Below are 22,475 nucleotides of genomic sequence, written 5' to 3'. Positions count from 1 at the left end.
TTCAAACCAGATATATATATATATATTATTTTTTTTTGTTGAATATATATATATATATATATATATATATATATATATATATATCAATGAGATTGATCTTCTGATCAAACTCAGACAAAGGATGGAGGTGAAGTTCCAGACATGTTGAAAAATGCTGTTTTTTGTTTTTTAAAGACAAAAGACGCAAATAAAAGAAGCTGCTTTCCTCAAAGGCCACAGAGCAAAACATCTACACACAAGGTGCAGCAGCACTCAAGGGATTTCCTGTGGAGTCCCAACTGTGTTCTCTTATTTTACGTACCAGTAGATGGCGCTCATCGCCAGTCACCTGCCAGAGGAGCTCACCATGTGTGTGGATGTGCTCTGGTGGCGTAAATGTCACCTGATGATCTCGCCACTCTTGCTCCAGTGGGGGGGGGGGGTCAATGCTGCCTCTGTCCGGCCCTTCTGGTTGTCGTTGGCAAACTGCTCAGACAGTGGAGCCACTGAGCTGCAGCAGGCCGGTGGGACCCGCACAGGAAGGGGTTCAAAAGCGGCCCGCTGAGGTGCAGGCACGTGGAGCAAACATTTATTAATAGTCAAGCTGCCGCCTCAGTTTATTACATTTTTTTTTTGGGGGGGGGGGGGGGGTATGTTCGACACCATTTGGGGGATGACTCGCTACTGTGAGTGTTTGAGTGTAAACCCTTTAGATACATTTAAAAACACATTTAAAGTCAAACTGGAGCCCTTTTTTGTTTGTTTTTCCCATTCCTGTGTCCTAAATCAACAGGGGGGCTTTCTTGTTCCAGTGCATGGAAACCCCGATCCAGCTGTCCCGTCCATCAGGCCCCCGCGGCCCGACACTCCCGACCGGAGACCTGCGAACTGTGAAATTCGCTAATCTCCGCACAGGAAACCCAGCAGGAGCAGCTGCTGGATCGGAAAGCAACTGTTTAATGTGGCAGGAGAGGAGGGACAGGAGAGGGTTTGAAATGCACGCTGTCTGCAGAGGAGGTGTGTGTGTGTATGTGTGTGTGCGTGTGTGTGTGGGGGGGCTCTCGGCCCTTTGCATTCCTTTATTTTAGCGCCCTATAATGTTGGGATCTACCATCTCGGGATGGGTAAACCATACACGTGGTCCCAGTGTGTGACACAGTGATGGCGTTTCTTCTATAGTTACAGAAGTGATGATTTTTTTTGGGATCACATAATACCCCGCAAGATAAAGTGTTAGAGGTTGTACACGAGTTCCATTTCATCCTTCGGAGAGGTATTAGACTTGGGTTTAGGTTCAGGTTAGACAAAGGAACGACATCCGGCCCACAAATAACACGGCACAGTTTTCTTGAGTGAGCTTAAAAGCGGCTATAATCAGTTTGAGTTTTTTTTAATAATATTGTATCAAATGACAGTAAAAACGAGTGGCGTCGATCTTCCCGCATTTCCCAAAATGTCAAACAGTTGCATCCTTTTCTTTTAAAATCAGATAATACCTCCATTGATCAGAAGAAGAGCCAATCTCTCGGCCTCGATGCAGCTCAATAAAATACACTTCTCCTGCCGGCTACGAAATCCTCACAGAATAATTCAGGCCTTTCACATAACTCTGCACCAATAAACGGGGGGGGGGGGGGAACTTTCGGGTTCCAGTTCAAATGTAACACCGTTGACTTTGAACCTCATCGATGTGAAGGTTGGGGTAAAGAAACTAACTTGGAAAATAAAGCTGCTATTAAAACTGAAAGGCTTGGTTTTAAATAGGTGCTGCTCTCATACCGGCATCTCATTATTGTGGAAGGCAGGTTTCAACTTCACGGCCATAAGACTGCGAGCCTCCGTCCTTTTTCCCCTCACAAAAGAGAATCTTTGTTAATCTCGTGAAATTTCTTTTCACAAAAATGACCAAATGCAACCGTATATGCAGACGCAAAATAAGGCGCTTTGGCCCGACTGATATCGGCACGGTTCTTTAGAGACCCCGCACTCGAAACGCCAGGAAGGGACTCTTTAAAGTCATTGAATCTCTTAAAAGTCATCCAGGCGGGCCGTTGTTCTGTCCCGATCTGAGTAATCATTAAAGTTTTTGTCCATATAACCAAACGCTTGGGGAAGGGAGGGCTTTCCTCCTCTTCAAGGCCTGCTGAGTGTTGTGTAGATAGGCTGCTCCCAGCCAGAGGGAGGACTGTGAGGAGGTGGCGCCAAGGCCAGGCTGTTGATAAGAGGTGTGGAGTAAGGCCTGCGAGAGGAGTGACAGTACGGGTACTGATACAGACTGGCAGGGTACCCGGAGAAGGCGTGGTAGATATTGGAGCTCTGGAGGTCAGCGTAGTCGGGTTGGTTGGCGGAGGATGGGGAGGAGGACGTGGAGGAACCGAGGGACGTGTACTCGGGTTGTGGCGGCGGCGGAGTGGTGGAGGAGGAGGAGCTGCTGTAGTGATCCGGGCTCAGCTGCTCAGTTTTAATCTGAAGTTTTTGGCCGGAGTCCTCGCGGAGCACGCGTGCGTCATGGCCGGACAAGGAGGAGGACGGCGGCGGCGGTGGTGTCATGCCGGCGGAAGCCCCGCTCTTGGCCGTCCAGGTGGGGACGCCGTGGGAGTGAGAGTGGCTACTGGGCAGGACGAAGGGTCCCGCGGGGTGGCTGTGTCCGTGGCCGCTGTCTGGCGGGGTCAGAAGAGCGGAGCCGTGGCTGCTGGGGGGGAGGTACTGGTCGAATTCATGGACATCGAACCCATCGATGGTGCTCAGCTCGGAGATGTCCACGTTGCTGAAGTCGATGTTCTGGCGGCCCGCGGGAGGAACGGAGCCGCCGTCCACAGGGCGCAGGCCCTCTGGTTTGTTCCCCACGTGGAGCTCGGTTTTAGGGGTCGTGGGAGGTGTTGGAGGTCCATGAGACTGACCTGGAAACCAAAGCCAAAGGAAGCACCGATCACTATATCCATACTGAAGCAAGTCAAATAAAACAATTATAAGTGGCAACACTTGCACTTTTAAAAGGTGTAGTCATCTAACCTGCCCTGTCTTGGTCGTAATGATGGTGCACTTCCCCCGTGCCAGCCAACCTGTCCCCCCCTGGTTCTGTTTTACACAAGCCCTGCTGCTGCTGCTGCTGCTGCTGGACCAGTGTGGGTCTACAGTCCCCCTGCCCGGGTTTGGTGGTCTTGCGTCTCCGAGGCTGGTACTTGTAGTCCGGATAGTCTTTCTTGTGCTGCATCCTCAGCCTATCGGCCTCCTCAACGAAGGGCCGCTTCTCTGTCTCAGAGAGAAGTCTGAGAGAGAGAGAGAGAGAGAGACATTGGATTATTCAAGGTCCTTTCAAACGCCAGAAAGTGCATTGGCTATGCCATAGAGTACACATGTTGCCACATGTTATGCGTTTACTGTCTTAAATACCAGACCGGAAATCACAGATAAGAATCATTCTTATTACCTCGTGACATTTGGCACACATGTGATATTTTTCTTCACCACAATTCAGTACATTTTGTCTCCACCGTCTCAGTTTCCTTTACAGATCGAGACTTAACGCACAAAACACATGATGAGCTGATGAAGTCCAAATGCATTGTCATAGATTAAATACATATTCTATATAGAATTAGTCCCATGCAACAACAGAAGCAATACTACGTACACATCAATGCATCAGTAAATAATAATCCACATATATATATAATCTATAAGTTTTTTTTCTCTGTATTATGAGTACTGTTTACTCGTGATACTTAACGTACACTTTAGTAATATTTTCAGTGCAAACAAAACAAAATAAACACTATTATATTATTATTATTATTATTTGCGCCAAATTTCGGCCAATCAATCGGATCATTTGTAATGCTTAATAGCTTCATGAATACAGATACTTGTATTGCTCGTTAGCTCTCGCACACAGACGTCGCACATTCTCATTTGGGATTCATGGTCCCTGCGGAGAAACCAGGACTCTACTGTGGTGGTCTTCACACTCGGATGCATGCGGTGCTCATTGCTCTTTGGGTTCAAGTGGAGACTCCTCGGCGCAGACTCAGTACCCACCGCCACAGTTTGCCCAGCGTCTTGCTGAGCTCCGCGTTGTGCAGATGAGGATACTGGTCCGCCAGCTTCCTCCGCGCCGCCTGCGCCCACACCATGAACGCGTTCATCGGCCGCTTCACGCGAGGTTTGCTCTTCAGCCCCCGCTCCCCCTGAGAGGGCATCGGTAGCAGCGACCAGTCGTAACCCTTCAGCACCTGCGACACCGCGTCGCGGATGCACGCGGGGAAGCGCTCGGTCTCCACGCTGCTCTCCGTTTTGGGCGTAATCCCGCACGGGCGCGCTGCCTCCCGTGCGTCGGACACCGCTGGAGGGGTCGGGGACTCCGAATCCGCTCCGTGCTGGGACACGGAGCTGTCGCTGCCTGCCGGACTGCGGGGACACTCCGCGAAGGACTTGCTCTCTTCTGTCATTCTCGGTTAAAACGTTGCGATTCCCGAGGAACTCTCCAAGTGCGTAAATGCGCACGGCTCCGTGAGGCTGTTTCACCCGAAATCAAGTAAAATCCCAAAGTCTTGAACTATTCCCTTCGGCGTCCTCCGCCACAGCCGGGCAAGATTTGACCAGTCCATAATTCCCCTTTAGTACTTTCTTTACTGGCCCCCTTGCATCTCTCCACCCCTTGTGTCCCATTGGCTTTTGTCAAATGTTACAGCCCCAGTTCCTCCTAGTTTGTCATAACGCAGCAGGCAGATTTTGTTAACAGTCGATATAATTTTTTTTTGTTAAAGTTCAGAGACATAACTTTAGTAATTCAAGTAATTACATTGTATTTAGTATGTGGATTTCTTATAAAAGATGAGCTCACATGTATTAAACATTGTTAGACACTGCAACAAGCAATACGTTATCCAAGTATACGTATATTACAAATCCGGGGCTGGTAATTATTATGATATTATTTATTTTGTATTATTACGACAGACCTATAACCCCAAAGAGGAAGCGCTCCGAACTTGCTTTTTTAAATGTACCTTTTATTCTTGATTCGTTTCCTTGTTTTATTTTTACTATTTCATTTCCAAGAAACGCTAACGACCACAATAATAAGACGAATAAAAAAAAAAAAAGAAGATCTTTATAACAACAACAATTAATATTATTATAAAGCACTTCCGCGTCTTTTTTTAGTCACGTGAACGCGAAGCCCCTTCGAAAACATGGCGGCCGCCGGTGACAGCTCGGGGAGCTCCGTGAGGAAAAGACGCGTCGGCAGCGGGAAGACGGAGTCGGAGCTCGCGGACAGCAGCGGCGGGGAGCCCGGCGCGGACAGCGGCGAGGACGCGGAGGAAGAGAGGGGACTTCCGTCGCTCCGGACCGGGACCTACTGGCTCACTCGCATTGTGCTGCTCCGCTCCGTCGCCTTTATTTACCGTAAGCACCGCGGCGGGTGACGTCACTGGCGAGCTGTCCGGTCTCAGTGAGTCCGGTCCGCTCAAGTCAAAAAGAGTCGTTATTTGGTTTATAGCTAGTTAGCTAGATATATAATTAGTTAGCTTAGTTAGTTAAGTAGTTCGTGGTAGTTAACGCTAGTTAGCGGAACGTTATGCTGGAGCACCAGTGGTAATTAGCAGTGGTCATTTAGTAATGGGAGTGTTTGATTTTCGTCAGCAATTAAATAGTAGTTATTCATTTATTTGTATTCAGGTGAAGTAGTAAAACCCCAAATGCATTTAAATGTAACATGACATAGTGTGAGGAGGATGTCAGTGGTCCTCCACTTCCTTTTATGTGTGTGTGTGTGTGTGTGTGTGTGGGGGGGGGAATCTAACATTTGTGGGCAAATTAACTTCCTGTTCAGGAGTCTTATCCAAGCAGCCCCCCCCCCCCCCCTCCCCGTTTCCATGACCTAGATGGATCAGGTTGATTTTATTATTATTATTTTTTGGATGGGCAAAACCATTATTACACGTCACATACCATATTACAGCGCACGATCGGGGGTCCGGCTCGACAACATCGTCATCGAAGTGCATCTCAATTTCTCTCAATGTGACCCTGCTCTGACCTCGGACTTGAATGAATCATGGAGTCTTATTGTATTCCCTCCCCGCTGTCTCCTCTCCTCTCCTCTCTGTAGTTGTGGCGTTCAGCGTCGCGTTCAACCAGAACAAGCAGCTGATAGGCGAGCGCGGCCTGATGCCCTGCAAGGACTACCTCAACAGCGTGAAGCGCTACGTTGGGGGGAGGATCGGCACGGCCGCCTTCGCCTACACACCCTCCATCCTCTGGCTCTTGGACTGGAGCGACATGGATGCCAACCTGGATGGCATCGCCTTGGCGGGGATGACGCTGTCTGCGTTCGTCCTCGTGACGGGAATGGCCAATATGGTGGTCATGGTTACGCTGTGGGTGCTTTACCACTCCCTGGTTGGCGTGGGACAGCTGTGGTGAGTCTGGGATGTGCACACACATGAAGTGTGGTTATATGTAGATGACAAACTGTGTAACAAGAACTTTATGTGTACTGGAACTGGAAGTAAATATTGGACTTGCATTCATCAGGTGGGGAGACACAACAACAAAATTAAGGTTTATTTTGTGTCTGACTGCTAGATGTGTAAACAGGCATTTCAGGCTTGTTCCTATGTCCCTGAAGTGGCCAAAATATAAATAAATAAATAAAAGAATATTCAGCTTTGTCAACATGAGTTCAGAGTGTTACGTAATACTAGACAGGTTTGCTTTCACGCACTGACCATAAGTATTATGAGTCTTCTGCCCGCTTTGAACATACTAGAAAAGTTGAAATTAGTATGATTAGTTGCTTTAATTTCCATGAAATCATGAGAATATTTTGTTGAGGACTGGTTTACCACAATATATATTTATTATGTTATAAAATGTCTGATTTCTTTTAATATCTCCGTGTCCTTTTGTGTTCTTTTCTTTTCTTTCTAGGTACTCCTTCGGTAAGTGAACTTCCCTTTCGACACCAAGTGACTCACAGTTTTCAACCTCAACACAAAATCCAGGACCGCCTCCTTTCTTTCTGCACATCAGATAGAAGGCGTGAAGTTGAGGCAAAGCATTTATGTGCGACACCTGGGTTTGGATATCATTTTAGTGTATTTATAGAAACATATATGTGTATACATACGTGTATATACGTGTGTATATATATATATATATATATATATATATATATATATATATATATATACACACACACTTCTTAGTGACACTATTGAGAGACGGTTTTTAACAAGCAGTCGCTGGCAGAGTGCTGCTTTACTGATGTTCAGGATGCTGCCTATTTACACAGTGAACCCAATAAACTCTCATGAACGCAGTAATAAAGGGGGGGGGGGGACTTAAGAGAGTATAAATGGGAGGTTGTATGTCGGGCTCCGGCCCAGATAAGTGGCGTGGTCAGTGGCTGCTCTGTGATTGGTTAATGACACTTTGTAGTGAGCGACGCCAGGCCAATGTCTGTGGTTGGGAACTGTGGCTTCTATTTCTCTTTATTTAAAACGTCTCTTTTTTTCTTCTTCTTTTTCTCTCACTCTCGCGGTCTTTCTCCCTAACTCCATGTTTTCTTTTGGACCTATTATCACCCTGTAGCTGACAGTGCAGCTTTAAGTCTGCAGCCTTAAGCTCCAACAATTGTTTCCAGGTCTAGACTAAAAAACAGAGGACATGTTTGTGTTGCTGTTCGGGGCATCGTCCTCTGGAATAACACGCTCGACCGAAAATTGTGCAGCTTCTTTTTAAAAGTGAAAAACGAAATGTGATACAGCAACGGCAACGTTGCTCGGTTGGTCGAACACTTTGGCCCCGGACTGAAATAATTCAACAACAGTTTTTAAAGATGGCAGTGGAATTCTATACAGACATTCACGGCCGCGAGCGGATGACGCCTACTGGTGACCCCTGACCTTTCAGGTCCATTTCACTTATCCTGTGAAATGGGTCTACGAGATGGATCGGCGCTGGAAAGTAGAACCAATCCGGTTCTGTGTGCAGCTGATAGCAATAAGCATCATTTGCTCTCCTGTGACAAATTGTCTCTACACAAATAGATACTCTTGATTGTTTGTCCAGGTTGGGAGAGTCAGCTGTTGGAGACGGGCTTTCTGGCCATCTTCCTGTGTCCCGTGTGGACTCTGTCCCAGGTCCCCCGCCGCTGTCCCCCGTCCCTCATCTGCTTGTGGACCTTCCGATGGCTCATTGTTCGCATCATGCTGGGAGCTGTGAGTAAACGCTTTACAAATACATTCACAGGTTGGCTGCAGGAAGCAAGAGAGAGACTGTTTTGACCGAGAACAACAACAACAACAACAAAAATCTAGCAACGTCATTTTTTGATGATGAATTGTTCTTATTTTAAAAAAAAAATTGCGTAGAACTTCTCAAAGCAGCCGTTTACCTAGTCAACACAATAAAACAGAATTGATTGGAGTTGACACGTCTTAGTCCTAAAAAAAAACATTCACAGCCACCAGCACCTCGACAAACACATTTCATGTTGGGAGACCTTGCACAGACATCAATGTTATTCCAGTAGAAGCAGAAAGACAGACACACACACACACACACACACACACACACACACAGATACCTGAATACATCCAGCGAGCCAACATGGAGAAATAAAGCCATTTTGCAACAGTTTAATTCCCTTGGGTTTTTCACTGTTTGTCCTCCTGACTTCAGATCGTTTCTTTTGGAGCGGAGCTTCGCTGCAAAACACCGCCAGTATTTAGAAACCCAACCCAAATATATGGTCGGCTAAACAACATGTCTGCTTGTTTGACAGTTTCCATGGTGAATTTTTAGACCACCGACTCAGTTTGATCTGCCAATCACTGCAGTCGGTCACGGAGCCAGCAGTTTTTTTTTTCCTACGAGGGCCACGAAGAGAGTTGAGACACATGAGCGGCACCGACCTCGGAGACCTACTTTCATTTAGCAAAATGCAAAGTCATTGAGAGTTTAGTCGAACTAGTTTTTGGCCCGTAACATAATACTTTTGTTCCCAGAACGGAGTTCTTGCCACTACATGTATACATATTAATGATTAGAAGCTTCGAAACTCAAATAGACAGGAACATGTTTTTTTTTTTTTTTTATATATATATAAAAAACTTTATAAATGTCAAAAGATTAAGCTTTTTGTAATGTTTTTCTTTCAGGCTGTTTATCAGCCAAAACAAGATATTTACCAACATCACCTTGGGCTCTAAGAAGTTATGAATTACATTTCATTTAGCTGACGCTTTTATCCAAAGCGACTTGAAACACAATCACACACCGTAGGCACAGCCACGGCAGCAATTTGGGGTTAAATGTCTTGCTCAAGGACACATTGACATGGACTAGCGGAGCCGGGGATCGAACCACCGATCCTCTGACTGAAGGATGGACCTGCTCTGAGCCACAGTCGCCCCATGTGCTCCATTTAAAATACTATAATGGATTAATTGAGAGACTAGTCAACGGTGAAAATAATCTTTTGTTGTAGTTGTGTGCATACAGTGTTCAGCATAACATTCACTCAATCTGTTGATTACAGTCTGCTGACTATTTGACTTGTTTCCTAATTTAAATTGAACCATTGTACTTTGTTGTTGACTAGATATTGCATTGCAATGCAAGTTCTGCCTTTCGAGTTTTGAGTGGCTTCATCTCCTCCAGTGACCGTAACAGACGGCGTTTCAAGAAGTCACTATGACATATTCTAAAATCTACAGAAAATGGATAACTTCCAGCCCAATTGGATGGGATGATTATATTTAGGCTATAATCCACATCTGGGATTTCCACAATGAGACTCTTTTTGTGTACTTTTTTTTTTTTTTAGCAATGCTGCATTCAAGTGCTCGCAAGAATGTCAGACATCCAGAACTCTTGAAGACTTGTCAGGAAATCAAATCCAGACGTCACCCAATAAACAAAGGAAACAAATGTGGGGCTACGTGTAACCTAAACCTAAAACGTATCATGAGCATTCCTAGAAGCTCAAGTTGTAGTGAGCTGAGACTCCATCACGGTGTACTCGTGGAGCAGCTCAGCAGTGTGAAGCACAGCCCCACGCCACAATCCCCCAGGGTGTGATCCACCCAGGTCACAGTCGTGTATCTGTCTGACCGCTGCTGCGTCACCGCCACACAGTTTCTGCTTGTGAGGACGACACGGCCCACCCATCCCGTTTTTTTTTTTGTTGCTTTCTTTCTTTCTTTTTTTTTTCGGAACATTTGCCTGAAGAAATGTCAAAGATTGTCACACTCTGGTCATGTGCTTCTGATCTCTGATGTGTGGAGTGATGCTCCACATCATCATGCTACATGCTGTCATGGCGGCATCTGTCACATTCATATTGTCTAAATGCATTATGATTGGTAACTTATGTTAATACTCGAGATGGGCTCACATGCTTTGTCGCGTCTTCCCCTTATTATCCCAGCTGTTGCAATAATTGAACACAAATGCTAAAGTCTATAGTTGTGGAAAAGTATCCTATTAATATCGAAGGAATCAAAAGCTCCTGTTTCCTTGGTTACCTTTTGATAATAGACTCTGCTGAGCTAGATAATGCACCACCTCATAAGAGAATTAATTGGCTCACCAGAACTAACAGAACTTCCAACACACACACACACACACAGCATGTGGCTGCAAAAAAATAGCAAAACATATCTGCTGACCATATGTTATGCTAATAAACATGAAGGTTCTCGCAGAAATGTTTTCTAGTTAATAGACAAATTGCCTTTTTTGGGGTCCCCATTAGTGTAGCTGAATGAGTTGTGTTGGGACATTAATTGGCTGGTGTGATCTGTGCTGCAGCATCTTCTTGTTTGCATCATCAGCCTGTGCGGGTAATCGGGCGATAAGGACCGTGGTGGCTCACAGTAAATATTCTAAAAATATGATTAGTAACGTTTACATAAGGGCCAAGCGAAAAAGTAGTGCAGGTTTTAGTGGACCTGAATGTAGCAATAGCCTTTTAATATGTGGTTCTGCTATTTAATTATTGTGCTGGGGGGGGGGGGCACTACTTGTTTACAGGCTCCCAAGCCTCTCCCCATCTGTCCATGTCACGGAAGTTCTTCATCTTATTAAAAGGCCTCTCTTCAAATTGGCTTAACTTTACCTGCCAAAAGATTTAATACAGATCCCCTATTTTTCCTTGCTAGCAACTTACTGATAGCATAGCATTTGCTAAGCGACATTTTCTTTTAGTAAATATGCTTGTATGGTGGCCTCTTCCTAATCACATAAGGTATATATATATATATATATATATATATATATATATATATATATATCAATTTAAACTTTTGTAATCTAGTACAGAGCTATGTCCAGAACGTGATTAGCATTGTTTTAGCAGGGGGGGGGCTAGCTTGGCTGCTCTGTTTTACACCTTTGTTAGCAAGCAGGCTATAGTTGGCTGCTGTCCAAGAGTTTCTACAGTGTTCAGTGTTTTAGCATTCCTTTTCCTTAAAGCTATTAGACACATCATGTTGTTTAATAGATAGTAAACCAGTGAGTATGGGGTTCTTGATGTTTAACTAATCCCAGAATGAGTTGCCTGAGGACATTCCCTGTGAAGAAACGGTTAAATGATTAACTTCTCTGGTTTTCTGCTAATGTTTACAAGCTTCCTGTTTAAAGTGCTGGCACTGAGATTTTGAATTGGATCACACATTTCACTGCTGGCAAGAACATCTGCATTAAACACTCCATCAGTTGGAAATGCCATGCTAGGTGGGGAGTGTACGGGGTGTTAACTGGGATTAGAGGAAGCGTGAGAATGTGTTTCGTGAGTGCAGATTGGATTGGTTTTGGGATTTGGGGTTTTGCTGGCATACCAACTCATCCAGGGTGTTGGCAGACAACTGGCTGACTGGAATGGACTGGTTTGTCTGGACTTTTATGATAAATATCTGGGGCTGACAATGGTGTTGCGTGATGTGGTCTTATGGCGCCGCTTTACTTCAGTGCCTGAAAAATACAGTGGTCCCGTCTTTAACCTATATGGATCATAGACTGCGTACAGCCGGAATCCATCATCGCCTGATGTGTACCCCCCTGGATTCTTACCGGAACGCGGTACGTCGCTCCCGGAGCGTTGTTTTTATTCATTTGTTTTTATTAATTTCAGGCGGATGCGGTCTCTGTTGTGCTTTCCGCTGATCTGCTCCCGTGGACAGCAGCGTAGGTCCGGCATTCTGCCGAATCCCAGAACTCTCCTCCTTTGTCCACCTGCACACTTATAATGGTGAGCAATCATCATTAGACCCAGGTGAGGCCAATTAGGCCTCCACCTGGTACCGTTCTCTGAGCGTACCTCCCCCACTCCCCTCTGCAGCTGAGCCTAACCACACCCAGCCACCACAACACTCCTTTACCAGTGCTTCTCTTGATGATGGACAATTCACGAGAAAGACCGGTGACAGAGTAATGACAGGCCAAAGTAGTTTTTATTTATTCATGACCTGCCCTAGTCTGCTTTTGAATCTACACACCAACAATGACACAACTTGTGGACTTTACCTCACTTGTTTGGTAAGTCATGTTGACCGAATGTGTCATGGTCTCTTTCAGTGATGAACAAAGATTTATTTTTCTACCTTTTGCTAGCCACCGGTTTGTAAAAATATAATGTGGACAAGCATTTGTTACACTTAATTAAATCTCGGTGTTCTTGTTTCTCCTGGGCTCTGGGTTTATGTCAGGTCTGTCGGCTTGTAATTGTTGACATTTCAGGGTCTCATGACTAAATTGGATTATCGGCATCATCTCAACAGCAAGCAGCTGCAGCCGGCAGCCAAGCCCATAATCACAGTGAAATGACCCGGTCTTTTCTAGATCTGGTTAGAGAATTTAGCGGATGATTTATTCTGCATTCCACACGGCCGGCTGATGTGTCAATATTGCCAATCTCGTGTCCTGGATAGCTGGATTTAGTTAATTTGGTGAAAAACAGGCTTCGAGCAGAGGACACATTCAGTTATGTGAGCAGATTTATGACAAGTGTTCGTGCGGAGGGTAATTATTTGTGTCGTCTACCTATGATTTCCTTCATGACACCAACATGTATTCACTTATTTTTTATTTATTTGTTTGCCTGTGTGTGTGAGTGCTGAAGGTCAGAGCGCCTCATGATGTCTTCAGACAGAAAGCTAATTAGATTTGGTCTTTCAGGCAGACTGTCCACTTTGTAGGGTGCTAGGTGACCAGAGTATCAGAATATTATTTTCCTCAATGGCCTCTTATGTGACTGAAGACAACATCCTCTGCTCTCGAGAGGCAAAGTCCCTCCCTGTCTGGTGGGCCACCATGGGACCTTACTTCAGAAATGATATGGACAATAGTCAAGGTCGGGGAAACAAATAATCTTTTGATCCTTTTGAATTGTGCTATGGATTACACAAATGTTTGTCAATTTAATTTTGCAACTCAGAGTTTGTCATTAAATTGTTTCGGTAACGTGGAACAACGTTTTAGCTCTGTATTTAAAAATGTAGAACTCCAGGAAAGAAAGCACGGAGAGGAAACAGCTGGTGGAGAGGAGAGAACGAGCACACAGCTTGCATTTCCCGAATCCTATAAGTGGCTATTATTAGATTGTATTTAATTTCTAAAATGCAAGAATATTGATATAAGGATATACATTTAAGGATATAGACACTCAGTCATGTACAGGGTAAACTCATGAATCAGCACCATTCCCAAATGTAGACTGTTATTTTAACACATAAGATTGCATTGTGGGATTGTTGCACAAAGTGTACATGACATGGAACCTAGTTTTTGGCTATGAACGCAAACCCCATTGGTCAGCCGAGATGGAGTATGCCCATTGGCTGTCGCCATTTAAAAAGATTTGTGCAGAGATAACACTTTCCTGTAGCCCGGAAGTTAGCATCGCACCTGTGCCCTCGGCGAAAAGCCCCAAATTATCTTCACAAATTCTCACTTTATTTAAAGATTTTTTTAAGATGAATGCAATCGCTGGAAGTGAAAAGCTAACGTAAGGCTATAGACGAGTGACACCACGGTCTCAGAAGTCGATAAATCTCAGTCGGTGTTCCCAACCTCCAATCTGTATGCGATTTGCTCGGGAAAACATTGACGAGTCAACATGATGACGTTTTGAAGTCTCATTTAGCCTATTAGTTAGTAACCAACCAAGTGAAGTAGACAAAGACCACAGAACTAACGGCACAGTCACCCGCACCCGACTGCAGCTCACTTTTTCCTTCCTTATACTTTATGTCCACTTAATTCATTGGATGTGTTCATCTGTCATGGGGTTATCTACTTGGATTATTCATGAACCATCAAACTGTTTTGTATGTTTTCTGTGTTTTTCAGGGTCTCATAAAAATCCGAGGCGACAAATGCTGGAGAGACCTCACCTGCATGGACTACCACTACGAGGTGCGTGTACAGAATGTCAGCGTGTTTAATGCACCGCGCCATGCTACCATGCTATCAAGCTATCAAGCTATCATGCTACCATTCTACCATGCAACCATGCTATCTTGCTATCATGCTATCATGCTATACGAAGCGGATGACTGCTCTCAATCCACTGGTATAAACCCATCGGACTGACCATCAGCTGCTCAGACTTTCCTATCGGAAGCCCAAAAAGGACTTTTGGTGCTTTCCACGGCAAAGAAAACCATAATTACCAGGGCTGCAATTACTGATTGTTTTCATTATTCATTATCACATTATTTTATTAATCCATTCTTTGTTATGTACGCTCATTTTAGTGTCTTATTTTTTGTTCTGCCTTACGAATAGTCTAAAACCCAAAGATGTCTAGTGTACAATGACTCAAGACAGCGAAAATCTTCACATTTGAGAAGCTAAAGTCGTTCTACTTGCCAGTCGCTTACTCAGCAGTAAGGCGAGGTCGTGTTCAGCGGGTTCATCTGCTGCCAGAAGTAACGCGGCGAGGCTCGACCAAAACCACAAAGTCGTGGTCTGTAACACTAAAACAATGTACCACTAAAACAATGTACCACTAAAACAATGGGCTGAAAGGTGTTGAAACGCTGCGTATAGAACTGCAGAGTCAGCATTTTCCTTTTCTTTAAGTTCCTCACTGCAAGCGACACCTTTCACAACCGACACTGACCAAGTGTCTGTTGTCGTCTGACCAAACACCGATGTACGAATATTGAGATATACTTAGTCCACCGAAGCGTTAACATTTCCCAAAGCCCTCTTCTCATTGACGGTCAGAACCAGATATGCGCTGCACATTGTGCCTCGGCTTTGTCTGCTCGATGACGACAAAGCCAAGTTCATCAGGCTAACCACACCAGGGCAACACATTACAGTAACCGCGCTGTCGCGTGTTTTAATAAAACAGCCTTGTATGCAGACCGTGAGCTTGTGTAAATCCCCCTGTGGGGCTCTGTGTTACCGAGCTTCTGTAATTCACAGAAACACGCTGGCTCTCATGGGACTGGATTACCGGAGATGACGTTCGCGCACATATCAAGAATACAATATAGATCTGAAATTCAATAGGGAACGGAGGATGGACTGCAATACAATGGCTCCTGTGGGACTGGAGATTATGGAAACTTGGATCACTTAAGGAAGGGAATCGGGAATTGCATGCCTCATATATCTCTATCTATCTATCTATCTATCTATCTATCTATCTATCTATCTATCTATCTATCTATCTATCTATCTATCTGTTGCAGTTAGGGTGTCTGCCTTTCCGTTTATTTGGAAAGGACATTTATTTGTTTTTCTGGTACGCGGTGTTATAAATCTACTGCAATCTTTCCCTGCAAGGGAAACGGTTTTAGCATCGCTAATCCCCATGGAGATCACTAAATGGTTGTCAACCCAGGGAGTTGGAGAATGAAATATGAGGCAGGATTTTTTTATCCGCTCCTCTAATTCATTATCTCTGTTTCTTGTCAAATACCAAATGGTCTCTGTCCTCTCCGATAATTAATCAAATGAAACAGACTCAACAGGGGTACTCGTTCTCTGGTTCCTCTCTGCATATGCAGATTGACCGCTGTGCTTTATGTCGATTTATGATAGTGAGTCACACAGTTGGTACTTTTGCTTTGTTTTAAGGGATTATAAACTTGGGGTTCTTAACAATTTGAAGACTGAGTGCTATGTTAGGCAGCCAGAATATGATGGAGGGCCCTAGACAGGAACTAGGTAGTTGGAAGTTTTACACTGAAATCGCTAATTTGAGCAAAGAAAGAAAGTTGAACTTAATTCCTGCAACACTCGCAAGCTTATGGATCCATAAATGTCTCAAGGAATGGAATCAGGAAGGATATGACTCGTACATGAACTGTTGCAGTTAGTTCATTGTTGCAGGAAAAGTCAAGGGGCTCATCAAAGTCAGTCGGATTCATTCTTTGGTTTCATCCACTGGGGACCATGACCAACTCCTTTTAAAAGGCTAAATGACTATTTCTTTCAGGCAGAGCAACCCACTGAAAATGTAACTGAACAATTCACTCCATTGATTTTAAATTCCACTGGCTAAAAGGAACCAACGACTTGATTATCTTTGCGATGCCGTTCATGTTTTAAATGAAGCGCAAGGAAACGGGAGAATCACGTGTAGCATCAAAATGTAAGCTGGATATTTTCAAAAGATACGTCCCGTGGAAAATGCTCTGCAAAGGGCGATTCTTCAAATTCAAATTCTTCTTTCTGAAAATGTAAAGAAACGTGGGGGCGTCCTGAAAATGTTGTCGCCTGACAAATCGTGCAGATTTACACACATGTACACATGCAGAGCGCAGGAAGCCGCTGGCGCCAGGTGAGGCGTTGTTAACCCCCTCTAACACACTACTCTCTTTCACCCCCCCCCGTACGGGCGTGTTTCGGCACAGGCAGCATTTTGTTCGCTTCGGTTTTGTTTCAGCTAGCTCTCAGGCCAGGTGGGGGTTTCTTTGGCCGTCTGAGGTTGGCCCTTGGATTTCCAGGGCTGGTTCGGTGAGCTACAGGTTAAATACCCCCCCTCCATTTATTTTTCTTCCATTCCATAAAAAAAACTGTTGGAGTATAGACTGGTGTGCCAGTGTCCTGTTTTCTTTTCCCCACCACCTATTTCTGTGCTGTATTTATTTTTCACCACACTATTTGCATATCCAGCTATTACACCGTTTTGCGTCCGACCACCGATCACAAACACACACACACACACACACTTAATCACACGAACACTGCACAGGTCTGTCAGGGTGTTTTCTTGTGTGTGTTTTGTTTTCTTGTGTGTGTGTGTAGGTGGGGTTGCCTTCATTTAAATAGAGTTGCTCCTTTATTTAGACATGGAAATGTTTCCCCTCTCTCCGTCCTGGGCTCAGGCAACATTTTAAGCGCCAAAGTAAAACTGAGAAAACGTGCATTTTTAAGCACTAAACCTTTATGAATAGATAAACTAAAACTCATGGATTCAAGCACCCAATATTAACGAAGCCCTCATTTTCTTACACTTGAACCGTCTAAAGCTGCATTTTTCTCCCCCGACTGTCCTCCTTATCCTTCTCTTCTCTTTCCCAGACCCAGCCGGTTCCCAACCCCATGTCCTACTACATGCACCACTCTCCGTGGTGGTTCCATCGTTTCGAGACGTTCTCCAACCACCTCATCGAGCTCCTCTTCCCACTCTTCACCTTCTTGGGCCGGCGGATGCGCATGTTCAACGGAGCGACCCAGATCCTGTTCCAGGTAACTCTCACTGTTCAATGGGGCGGCCCGTGTTTGGATTTAGAGTCTTACCACCTGTGTGTCTTTCCACTCTGCCTCGTCTCTTGTGTCTATGTAGGTGGTTCTGATAGTGAGTGGGAACCTTAGTTTCCTTAACTGGCTGACCATTGTTCCCAGTCTGGCCTCTTTTGATGATGCAGCGCTGGCCTTCTTGTTTAACTCTCGAGGCGGAGCCAAGAAGGCAGCGCTCGAGATGCAGAACGAGGATTCAGCCGGACGTACCCCCAAACCCACCAAAGGTACCCGTGGGTCGTATTCACAAAAACACCCGAAGGCTAAAAGTAGAGAGACGGCTTCTAAAACATAAAGGACACGTGTGTCCGAGCTTCAGGACTCCTGAGTGTTATTAGTGTGAGCGTAATTCACAAAGCATGTCACTGGTGAAGTGGCCAGTTAAAGGGATAGTTCAGGTCTATTTGAAGTGGGGTATATAATACACATATTAATACATTTTGCTGGTGTACCATTGGCTCAATGGGTTAGAACTAACCAATCAGACCAGCAACTTCCCGATTCTGCAAGGTGAAATAACAGTTTCCTGTCAGTTTCTCCAAACTCTCGATAACCACCTCGGACAACCCCAGAAAATCAAAAACGATATCCTTAAGGATTCAGTCGACTCACCAGCGAGACAGAAATAGGTAGACAAGATATGAAGGTGTCACATACACTGTATGATATTTTCACATCATGCTTTTGACCTGTAAACCGTTAAACTTGACTTCACACAATGGGTCCAGACTCTTCTGTAGAAAGTTGGTCTCTCTAACAGTTGAGGCTAATGGATACAGGAGGAAGGGAATGATGGGAAGAAAATGGATTCGCTCTTGGATAGCTGAGAAGCCGGTCCAAGTATGGCATATGGTTTACAGGAATGTATTGGCTTACATTGTTGCTATACAGTCTGCTTTTAAAATGTGGTAAAAGCAACAGCCGCCCATCTCTAATTGGTCTCGTGGACTCGGCCGCCAATACCCGTGAAGTGTTGAGGTCATCACGTGCACACATAGAGCGACACGCTGAACAGCTCTGATTCTCTTCACACGTACACAAACCGACACTAACAAATATGTCACTTTGATGTAAGCTGTAATTACTGTGTTTTTCCCCCTCATTTTGAAATCCTCGACTAGAGACGTAATATTTCTCTAAAAGTCAACAAAATGTCACAAGTAAACAAAAATGATGTGGTAGCGTCTTCAGGCAAAACAGGAGCTGCAATGTCATTACATTTACCGCAGAGCAATGTCTCGACTGATGCTGCAGTTTTTCCATTAATTCATGCTATTCCACTATGTGTGTGTGTGTGTGTGTGTGTCTGTGTGCACACTTACTGTATGCATTACAGGTATGTTGATGCGCTGGGTGGTGAACATTTCTTTGGGCGTTCTGATTGGCTGCCTGAGCGTTCCCGTGGTGATGAACCTGTTCAGTTCCAAGCAGGTGATGAACACCTCCTTCGACCCGCTGCGCATCGTCAACACCTACGGGGCCTTCGGCAGGTACGGTACAGCCAGGTCATGTGATCTGTGGACCGGCTTGAGTGTCGGGCCCTCAGGTGTCTTAATATGTCCACCGAGAAAGTCACTGTTCCATTTATGGATAAGATCAAATGTTCTTCCTCCAGACATTCACGTTGGCTTAATAGTTGAAACCGCGACTTTCAAAATAAATTGAATGAGTCCGTTCGCAAAGACAATTGCACTGTTTTTCTGGATTAACGAGATTATTATCTCCTAATTCTAAGAAAGGTTTTTCATATGGGAAACAAATTGTATCTCGTTTCTCTGAATTGAAGAGAATAATATCTCAGAATTCTGAGAACAGTTTTTACGGGAGAAACATTGTAGTTGTGTGGGGAGGGATGGAGGTCTGGTGATGGTTGGATTTGAGTTGCTGCAGCCGCTACATGAAGGTACGGTAGCCTGGGAAATATAGTGGTATGGGGCACTGAATTTGATCAATTTATTGTCCACAAAGTAGACAAAAATAGTGTAGAGGGGACCTTAAAAAAAAAGAAAGGTAAATCTGTTTTTCTCAGAGTTATCGAGCCTTTCCAAGAACTCCACCACGACGAGGAGGAAAGACGTGTTGCCCTGTGGCGTCTTTCCAGAAAAGAAAGTCCCGGCTGCTCAGGACAATCCAAACGCCTCGCTTGTTACAACACAACCAAATAGTTAGCTTCTAATGATTTGGGGTTAAACAGGAGGGAAACATTTGGCTTTGTGAAACATGGCGCTATGGTCGAGTGTCGTCTGTGTAGCAGGAAAGGAGAAATGTAACTATTATGGTCAGTGTGTCTAAAGATGTGTTGGCGAGCGATCACGCCACATTCCTGCCACCCGTCACACATCCCTTCACACATGATTGGTGGGATCGGTGCATTTAAAGGCATCTGCACTTTCACATCGTGCACGTCTGCAGTCGAGCATTTGTACACATCGACTCGGCATCCCTCACTTTTCACCCGATTCCTTCCCGACCTCTGTCCAGCATCACCAAGGAGCGCACCGAGGTGATATTCCAGGGCACTCTGAGCCCGGATCCCAAGGACCCCGAGGCGCTGTGGGAGGAGTACCAGTTCCTGTGTAAGCCAGGCGACGTTTACCGACGGCCGTGCCTCATATCGCCGTACCACTACCGGCTGGACTGGCTCATGTGGTTTGCTGCCTTCCAGGTGAGACGCTGCAGGAGTTGATGTACGGAGGAGGGAAGTGTACCACCAGCCACTTGGCCTGATGAGTGGGTTTTTGTGTGTGGATATAGGATTTGGCTGATATTGGATGTCGTTAATCAGTATCTTTTAGGATTTCCATTCCAAAACAAAGTTAACTCGAGACACGCACGCACACTCCTATGTGGCATTTAGCGTGTCAAGCCACTAGGGGGCAGTCGTTTTGTGCACTAACCTCAATGAAATCTATCTATCTGTGTTTCTCTGTCTCCAAATCCTTCTCCGTATCTCTCTGCTGTTTATACACCTGTCCCTTTTGCTATGCCACACACACACACACACACTCTTTAGTCTTTTATTATGTTGCCTCTGGCCACACCCTCCCCATCTCTCCCTGCCTCTGTAAAACCACGTGCATGTCTGTCTTTTGTCTTGTCTCCGTGTTTTGCACACAGACCTACGAGCAGAGCGAGTGGGTGATCCACATCGCGGGACGTCTGCTGTCCAATGACAGCGCGGTCCTCTCGCTGCTCGACCACAACCCCTTCCGAGGCGGAGAACCTCCGAGGTAAAGCCCAGAGCACACGCTCTGCAAATGATTACACTGAGAGGAAAGTGAGAAAAAAAGGGAAACAAGTCTGGTCTAAATCCATTTATTTACTGTGCCATGATAATCTTCCAAAGTTCTTTATTTCTTCATCTGTGTAACAAAAAGTTATTTTTAAAAGTTGTTGTCTACTGTCGTTGTAATACTCAGTTCGACCACAAGAGACCAAAGTTTTAATTTACAAAACTTGCTCCCACACAATATATGCACCGTAGAGCAAATGGATTTATAATTGGATAAATAATACAAGTTCAAAGTTAACTTTCACTCATCTCGGAATAACAGTTGTTGGTGGCGCTCGAGAAGAATAGTAATCATAATAGATATATTTTGTTCTGGTCCAAAGTGCACCACATCTGGCTCATTCTGGGGCTTTTATGAGACCAGATGCTGACGGTTACAATGCCTCTTTTTTCCTCTCCTCCTCCTCCTCCTCCTCAGGTGGGTTCGAGGGGAACACTTCAGGTACAAGTTCAGCCAGCCGGGCAGCGCCAGCGCGGCTGAGGGGAAGTGGTGGCTGAGGAAACGCATCGGAGCCTACTTCCCTCCCGTGGACCTGGAAGGACTCAGGGGCTACTTCCAGTCCCGAAGCTGGCCGCACCCGCACCTGAAGCCAAACAGGAGCTGAAGCCTGAAGAGCTGAAGACCTGAAGAGCTGAAGCCTGGAGACGCCTGACGACAAAAGGGAAATCGGGAGGACTGCAGTGGTGGAGGTTGGAGGGAGGTCGGGCTCAAAGACCGTTTTTAGTGCGATGCTGCTGGTGTGGAACACGGACCAAGGACGCCATCAGGTGTTTGTTTAGTTTTGTTCACTTTGCAACATCTCACGACGAACTGCTTAATAAAACCTGATATTTACTCACAAACAATGTGATGCTTTTACAAGGTTTCATTAAAGCTATATGTATATCTATGAATCTCAAATGGTTACTGCCCCTTGTAAAGAACATTTCAGCATTAAACCTGCTTCAATTTGTATTCAGGGATGTCATCTTTTTATTTATTTTTTTACAGACGTTTAGAACTGGTCGGGTTGCATTGTGGGTAATGGAATAGAAAAAGACGATATCGCTGGTGTTCGCAGCAGTGCAATGCTAAATTGGGGTAAATACTCTTTTGGTGGAACATTCCAGTCATCGACTTTCTTCACCTGACGACCACATGCACTCAGTCACCTGCTCACCTGCTCCTCATCCTCACGTCGAGACCGGCGTGTGTGTTTCTACCCTGGCCTCGACACGTTGTGCACTGTCACTGGAGCAGCCGGCCTCTGTTCTTGTGTGCTTATCTTATCTTTTCATGATTCCTGTCCTCTTCTGCTTTGCTTGTTTTTGTTTACTTTTTTTTTGTAGGTATCAATAGGAATCATTTTAAATCAAAAAGGGTGAAACGGACGCTAGTATACACGAATGCAAAAGAAAAGTGGAAATCTGCCTCCTTTTGACGAAGATGTCA

General features: G+C 45.1%; 2 protein-coding genes across 4 annotated transcripts; one reads left to right on the top strand and one right to left on the bottom strand.

Annotated features, from left to right (window-relative positions):
• Positions 1 to 1,353: 1,353 nt before the first annotated feature.
• Positions 1,354 to 4,427, bottom strand: sox8a (SRY-box transcription factor 8a). Its single transcript, XM_034558379.1, has 3 exons — positions 4,018 to 4,427; positions 2,992 to 3,248; positions 1,354 to 2,879 (listed from the first exon to the last, which is right to left on the bottom strand). The coding sequence occupies exons 1-3, from the start codon at positions 4,425 to 4,427 to the stop codon at positions 2,113 to 2,115; spliced, it is 1,434 nt and encodes a 477-aa protein (XP_034414270.1). The 3' UTR covers positions 1,354 to 2,112.
• A 455-nt stretch (positions 4,428 to 4,882) lies between these two features.
• Positions 4,883 to 22,003, top strand: lmf1 (lipase maturation factor 1). Of its 3 annotated transcripts, XM_034558376.1 has the most exons (12): positions 4,883 to 4,897; positions 5,146 to 5,388; positions 6,095 to 6,404; positions 6,916 to 6,926; positions 8,059 to 8,207; positions 14,341 to 14,406; positions 17,533 to 17,700; positions 17,798 to 17,978; positions 19,088 to 19,241; positions 20,233 to 20,416; positions 20,869 to 20,981; positions 21,462 to 22,003. In XM_034558376.1, exons 2-12 carry the CDS (start codon positions 5,175 to 5,177, stop codon positions 21,646 to 21,648), a joined length of 1,737 nt encoding a protein of 578 aa, XP_034414267.1. In that variant the 5' UTR covers positions 4,883 to 4,897; positions 5,146 to 5,174; the 3' UTR covers positions 21,649 to 22,003. The 3 variants fall into 3 exon arrangements, with proteins under 3 accessions (XP_034414267.1, XP_034414268.1, XP_034414269.1); XM_034558377.1 differs by lacking the exons at positions 4,883 to 4,897; positions 5,146 to 5,388 and adding an exon at positions 5,393 to 5,434; XM_034558378.1 differs by lacking the exons at positions 4,883 to 4,897; positions 5,146 to 5,388 and adding an exon at positions 5,423 to 5,443.
• Positions 22,004 to 22,475: the final 472 nt, after the last annotated feature.

The sequence above is a fragment of the Cyclopterus lumpus genome, chromosome 19 (assembly GCF_009769545.1).
Source record: "Cyclopterus lumpus isolate fCycLum1 chromosome 19, fCycLum1.pri, whole genome shotgun sequence".
In the NCBI taxonomy this organism is placed as follows: Eukaryota; Metazoa; Chordata; class Actinopteri; order Perciformes; family Cyclopteridae; genus Cyclopterus; species Cyclopterus lumpus.
Note: the sequence above shows the minus strand (reverse complement) of the source record. Positions and strands in the feature narration are given on the sequence as shown.

Coding starts and splice junctions, on each gene's coding strand:
- sox8a (XM_034558379.1), bottom strand. CDS start 4,427: ATGACAGAAGAGAGCAAGTCCTTCGCGGAGTGTCCCCGCAGTCCGGCA. Junction 3,249..4,017: donor ACGCTGGGCAAACTGTGGCG/GTGGGTACTGAG, acceptor TCTCTCTCTCAG/ACTTCTCTCTGAGACAGAGA. Junction 2,880..2,991: donor TTACGACCAAGACAGGGCAG/GTTAGATGACTA, acceptor TTTGGTTTCCAG/GTCAGTCTCATGGACCTCCA.
- lmf1 (XM_034558376.1), top strand. CDS start 5,175: ATGGCGGCCGCCGGTGACAGCTCGGGGAGCTCCGTGAGGAAAAGACGC. Junction 8,208..14,340: donor TTCGCATCATGCTGGGAGCT/GTGAGTAAACGC, acceptor TGTGTTTTTCAG/GGTCTCATAAAAATCCGAGG. Junction 20,417..20,868: donor TGTGGTTTGCTGCCTTCCAG/GTGAGACGCTGC, acceptor TTTTGCACACAG/ACCTACGAGCAGAGCGAGTG.